We start from the raw sequence: 5,180 nt of genomic DNA, 5'->3' as shown, positions 1-5,180 counted from the left end.
AGGACTTTTACGATCATAAATACAACGTATCAGAGTTGTCAACGTCTCTCACGTTGGTTCGGTATTTTGGCCAAAATCGAGGAGTTTTACGCTAAATACTAAAGCATTTTACGCTCGAACTGGAGTGCCTCCACTGGTGTACCACATGCATATTTTTCGTGAGCACGGTGAAAAAAGAAGTCACTTGATTTATGGTGTCCGTGACTACCATAAAAATAAATTCTCTGATCAACTCAACTAACTAAATCCCATAATCAACTCTCTTAATCAAATCTCTTGATTTATGGTGGCTGCATGGATGCGAGGGTTGTTGGGAGTGAGTCAACATATACACTATATATGACATTATTTACACTCAAACGTGAGAATTTTTACGCTTAAATCTGGGTTGCGCTCACACAGTATCCTGCGTGCAAATTTTTTGCATGCAAAATAATTTTTGGATCTGTCATAATTTTTAGATCTACCATAATTTTTGGATCTGAAACCGCACCTGCCATAAAAATCGAAAACAACATGTACATCTGATGGGTGATGATTGTATCTTCCATAAAAACAGGACCATGCATGCGAGGTGACGTAAACAGGATTTTATGTTATGTCTGATAATATTTTACACTTAAAACTTTGTATCTTGTATATAACTGCCCACGTGATCTGAACGTGGGATACGAAATGGTAGGGTCGTACGACCGTGGGTCCTAGGGAGAGTGAGGACCAGAGCTTCCTATAACTATTTGAAATCCTGAGCTCCAAATAACCACTCTCTCTATATATCACACATGTGGCTCAGAAAGTCACAATTATTAATTGATGGAAACACGATCGATCGCGTTAGATAAACAACAAGAAGTTTGTGATGGATAGGTGGTATAGGTACTACGACGACGAGGACAATCAGATCTTTTGGGTGCGCAATAGATGTTTGAAGAAGACCTAGGCAGAGAGAAACGGTAGGCCCGCGCAGGCGGACCCACAAATATAATCCTGACGATAGTTAATAGTTCTGGTGAGGTATCAGATCGACGAGTCAAGTTTTCCTAACGCTGCTCCGTGTCTCAATTATTTTTATTTGGTACCGCCCGCCACGGTGCGTGTCGGCATCAGGCAGGCAAGAGCGTCCACCTGTTTTCTAGAAGGATCCCACGAACGGACGACGTGTCGCCATCAGATTTTTTTTCCTAGTGGCGCACGCCTTTCTTGTTTCTCCTTTTCTTCTTCTCTCATTGTGCGAATCTACGACGCTACAGTTTGCTACAATACTAATCTGATGTCCAGAATTCAGATGAGTGACTGTACTTATCTGATCCTAGCCTGCTCGGCTGTGCTATTCAAGCAGCTGTTTCTTTTCTTCATGGATGGACAGTAGATAGAGTCATAGAGGCAGGCTTGCTGCTCCAGGAAGTTCTGCGAGGCGGCCATATGTTTCTCGTGCGCGCCGTGGGCGACTCCGTCCCGTCGTCTATGGGGATGCTGGCCTGCAGCGCGGGTGGTTGCAGGCTTAGCCGCCACAGGTAATCTTGTTAATGACTCATCTCGAGCAAAGTCACCAGTCATCAGTCGCTGCTGGCCGGTGAATGGTTGGTCTGGCCATTTCATATGTGAAAACCAAGTCAGATTCAGCTGGATGATGATGCAAATGAAGCACCTACTCGATCATATCGATGTAGCTTCTCCCATATAGCTGCTAGGAACGCGTACCATATGTCAATAATTTGTCAACCCTTTACGTGGTCTCTTTTTATCATCGTTAGTACAGGAGTAGTACATTGTGTACCAGTTCCTATCATCAGGGGAGGACCGGGGTATAGTAGTTAACATTGGGAATCAATCGTGGCATACATATATAATCAAATCAACCCGGCTTTCCGGCCGGCGCCTTGCTGCCTTGTCGCTTCAAGAAATAAAAATACACCTTCTCTCCTCGTACATCCAGGCCCTACACATACCATACGCACCAATCGAGGGCTGAAACAACAATTAATTAATTAACGAAGACACACGCTACTTCCTCTTGTTCTTGGAGGCGAAGCGGAGGACGAGGTAGAAGAGGACGCGGTAGAAGACGGCCCAGCCGAGGAGGTAGAGCACCATCCACCACTTGCGGTCCTCCTCCACGCTGATGCCCAGCTGCTGCAGGATGTTGTTGCCGGTCAGGGTCAGCCCGACGGCGGGGTCCGAGGCGAACACCCGGTCCCCGTCGAACTCGTTCATCAGCAGGCCCTCGTACGGGTACTTCATCGTCGAGACGGTGTTCATCCACTTCCACGCCACCGGGATGCTGTGGCTGTCCAGGAAGTAGCCGCAGAAGAGGAAGAAGAGCGCCGTGAACGCGATCACCGCAGCGTAGCTGCATCGTCGGTCGTCGCATTCACAGATCAGAATTCAGAAACACATGTTTGGGCCGGTGTTTAGGAAAGGCATGGGGGCTCTATTAGATTCAGACCGGCCCATTCAGTCCTGTGATGAGTAGGCATTCCTCCTTTTTATATGGATTGGGCTACGGGCCTAAGACTATCAGAACAAGAAACAGTTCTGGTTTTTTTTTTAAGTTTGTGACCCAATAAGAAAGTGGGGAATCGAACCAGGTGGACAACTTACCCAAGGATGAAGTTTGGCACGACGGAGCTGATGAAGACGACGAAGGAGTTGGTGGACAGCAGCGACGCGTAGAGCATGACGAGGAAGTAGAGGAACTGGCCGTGGAGCTTGAGCGCGAACCAGACGATGGCGGCGTAGGTGGCCGACTGGAGCAGGAGGAAGGGGAGGTAGGTGATGAGCCCCGCGACGACGTAGGCGGAGGCGCGGTACGCGTTGTGCGACGTCTCCCTGATGAAGATGAAGCGCTCCTGGATGAAGGCCGGCACGGCGTCGTTGGAGGAGAAGAAGAAGACGCAGACGGTGAAGATGAAGAAGCTGAGGCGGTTGGTGATGCCCTGCGCGTTGTCCTTGGGCTTGGTGAACATGGTGGCCATCAGGAACCCCATCACCGTCAGCACCATCAGCCGCGACAGGAACAGCTCCGGCGTGCGCCAGATGTTGGTGAAGTTGCGCCGCATCAGCACCCACACCTCCCCGACGTACGAGTTGGCGAACTTGCCCCTGTGCCCCAGCGCGTTGACGCCCACCCCGGGGGCGCCCGTCGCGTTCGGGGCCGCGCGGTGCGTCGGCGTCAGGTAGTCGTCCTCGTTCACCGTGTACGCGCTGCTCAGCGGCGTCGGCGTTCCCATCACGATGTCCGGCGTGTACCTGTGGTTGCCGGGGCCGGGGCCGGGGCCTGGCCTCCCGTGTTGCTGGTCCTTGTGCCTGGGGCGCCGGGACGGCGTCAGGCGCACGCCGCTCCACGGAGACTTGGAGTGCTGGCTCCTCAGGCTGCGATCGAAGTCGTCGTCGTCGCCGCCGCCGGGACCCGAGATTGGCGTCTGGACGATGCTGGACACGGTGGACAGCCCCTCGGCCCCGTAGGTGGCGGTGAGCTTGGGCGGCTTCAGGCCGGTGAGGCAGAACTCGGCCAGCGCCTTCACGCCGAACTCCGACTGCTCGTACTCCTGGATGACGTCCAGGAGGTGCTCGATGGAGCTCTCCCCCTTGGGCACCTTGCGCCCCATGCGGCCAAGGTGCGCGGTCACCTCCTTGGGCCCACCGCTGTACATGAGCTGCCCGCGCGCCAGGATGATGAGGTGGTCCAGCAGCAGCAGGATGCGCGAGGACGGCTGGTGGATGGTGAGCACCACGGTGCTACCGGCGCACGCGATGTCGTGCACCTTCTCGATCACGCTGTGCGCGCTCGTCGAGTCCAGCCCCGACGTCGGCTCGTCCAGGAACAGAAGCGCCGGCCCGTGGATGATGTCCACGCCGATCGAGACGCGCCGGCGCTCGCCGCCGGACACCCCCCTCGTGCCCTCATCTCCGATGTACGTGTTTCTCGAGGACTGCATGCATGATATATAGGTGTCTCAGTGTGTTCTGTTTTGAAGCAGAAGAGTAATGCAACAGTTGCAGTGTGTGTGGGTGCGGTTAATAATACTACAAAAAAAAAATATCGTACGGTGAGGCCGAGCTGCTCGATGAGGTTCTCGACGCGGAGCTTCTTGTCAGAGGCGGAGACGGAGGAACCGAGCCGGAAGTCGGCGGCGAACATGAGCGTCTCGTAGACGGTGAGCATGGGGAACAGGCGGTCGTCCTGCATGACGTAGGCCGATGAGCGCTTGATGAGGCTGGGGCTCATCTCGACGCCGTCCAGCGCCACGCGGCCGTCGAGGCTGGCGATGCGCCCGGCGAGCGCGTCCAGGAACGTGGACTTGCCGGCGCCGCTGGGGCCCATGACGGCCGTGACGCACCCCTTGGGAGCGTACCCGGTGATCTCGTGCAGCAGGTCCACGTCCTTCTTCTCCCACTCCCCGCCGGCGCCGCGCTGCTTCTTCACGACCGTGTACGTGAGGCCGGTGAACTCCAGACCGCCCGTGAAGCCGAACCGCCCCACGCCTGCTGGCTTCTCCGGCTGCTGCTGCGCCATGTCGATCACCGTCTCCAGGCGGTGACCGCCGCCGTGCCGGCCATTGTGCTGGTGGTGATGTTGATGCGCCATGCTGTGCACGTACGCGCCGGTGTGGTCGCCTATGAGTTTTATTTGTAGGCACGCAGCTTGTATGCTACGTACAAGCATATAATTTAAGAGCGTTACCTCCCTTGTCCGCGTGTCACTACCAGCTTTGTTATTTTGTACGGTTGGTAGATGCCTGGTTCCGGGCGACGGAAATGAGGATGGGCAACGCAGTGTGTCATCGGAGTGAACGTTTGCTGCGGTCAGTTTTTGGTCTTGACCGCCGATGTTGACTTGGGGCAGCTCGTCCTCGACACTATCATGGCCAGATCCAAACAAAACTATGTTGAAAAAAATGATTCTAGAAATGGTGAACTTTTTGGGTTTATGAAGGTTGCGAGCAAGACCAATGTAGGAGTGAGAGTTCCCAAGATAGAGCGTCAGCTGGCAGCAGCCTAGCATCGCCAACGTCCAGGGCCAGGCCCAACGGATCAGCAGGCTAGCATCGCCAACGTCCAGGGCCCATCTTAGTTTAGCAGCATGCTTGTGCGGCAGAGGAGAGAGAAAGCGAGGCAGGCTCCGAGGATAAAACGGGACGCGTCGCGGGTTCACGGCCACGCAAAAAACGAGCGAGAAA

The 5,180-nt window shown here is 54.4% G+C and overlaps 1 protein-coding gene across 1 annotated transcript; it reads right to left on the bottom strand.

The window, feature by feature from the left end:
• Window positions 1-1,792: 1,792 nt before the first annotated feature.
• Window positions 1,793-4,578, bottom strand: LOC103652525 (ABC transporter G family member STR2). Its single transcript, XM_008678085.2, has 3 exons — window positions 4,049-4,578; window positions 2,602-3,932; window positions 1,793-2,350 (listed from the first exon to the last, which is right to left on the bottom strand). The coding sequence occupies exons 1-3, from the start codon at window positions 4,514-4,516 to the stop codon at window positions 2,005-2,007; spliced, it is 2,145 nt and encodes a 714-aa protein (XP_008676307.2). The 5' UTR covers window positions 4,517-4,578; the 3' UTR covers window positions 1,793-2,004.
• Between the last annotated feature and the right edge of the window lie 602 nt (window positions 4,579-5,180).

The sequence above is a fragment of the Zea mays genome, chromosome 3 (genome assembly GCF_902167145.1).
Source record: "Zea mays cultivar B73 chromosome 3, Zm-B73-REFERENCE-NAM-5.0, whole genome shotgun sequence".
NCBI classification, from domain to species: Eukaryota; Viridiplantae; Streptophyta; class Magnoliopsida; order Poales; family Poaceae; genus Zea; species Zea mays.
Note: the sequence above shows the minus strand (reverse complement) of the source record. Positions and strands in the feature narration are given on the sequence as shown.

Bases quoted from the DNA above. Each gene is read 5' to 3' on its own strand.
- LOC103652525 (XM_008678085.2), bottom strand. From the start codon at position 4,516: ATGGCGCAGCAGCAGCCGGAGAAGCCAGCAGGCGTGGGGCGGTTCGGC. The intron at 3,933-4,048 runs GTACGATATTTT...TCATGCATGCAG, and splicing joins TCGAGCAGCTCGGCCTCACC to TCCTCGAGAAACACGTACAT. The intron at 2,351-2,601 runs GTAAGTTGTCCA...CCGACGATGCAG, and splicing joins GTGCCAAACTTCATCCTTGG to CTACGCTGCGGTGATCGCGT.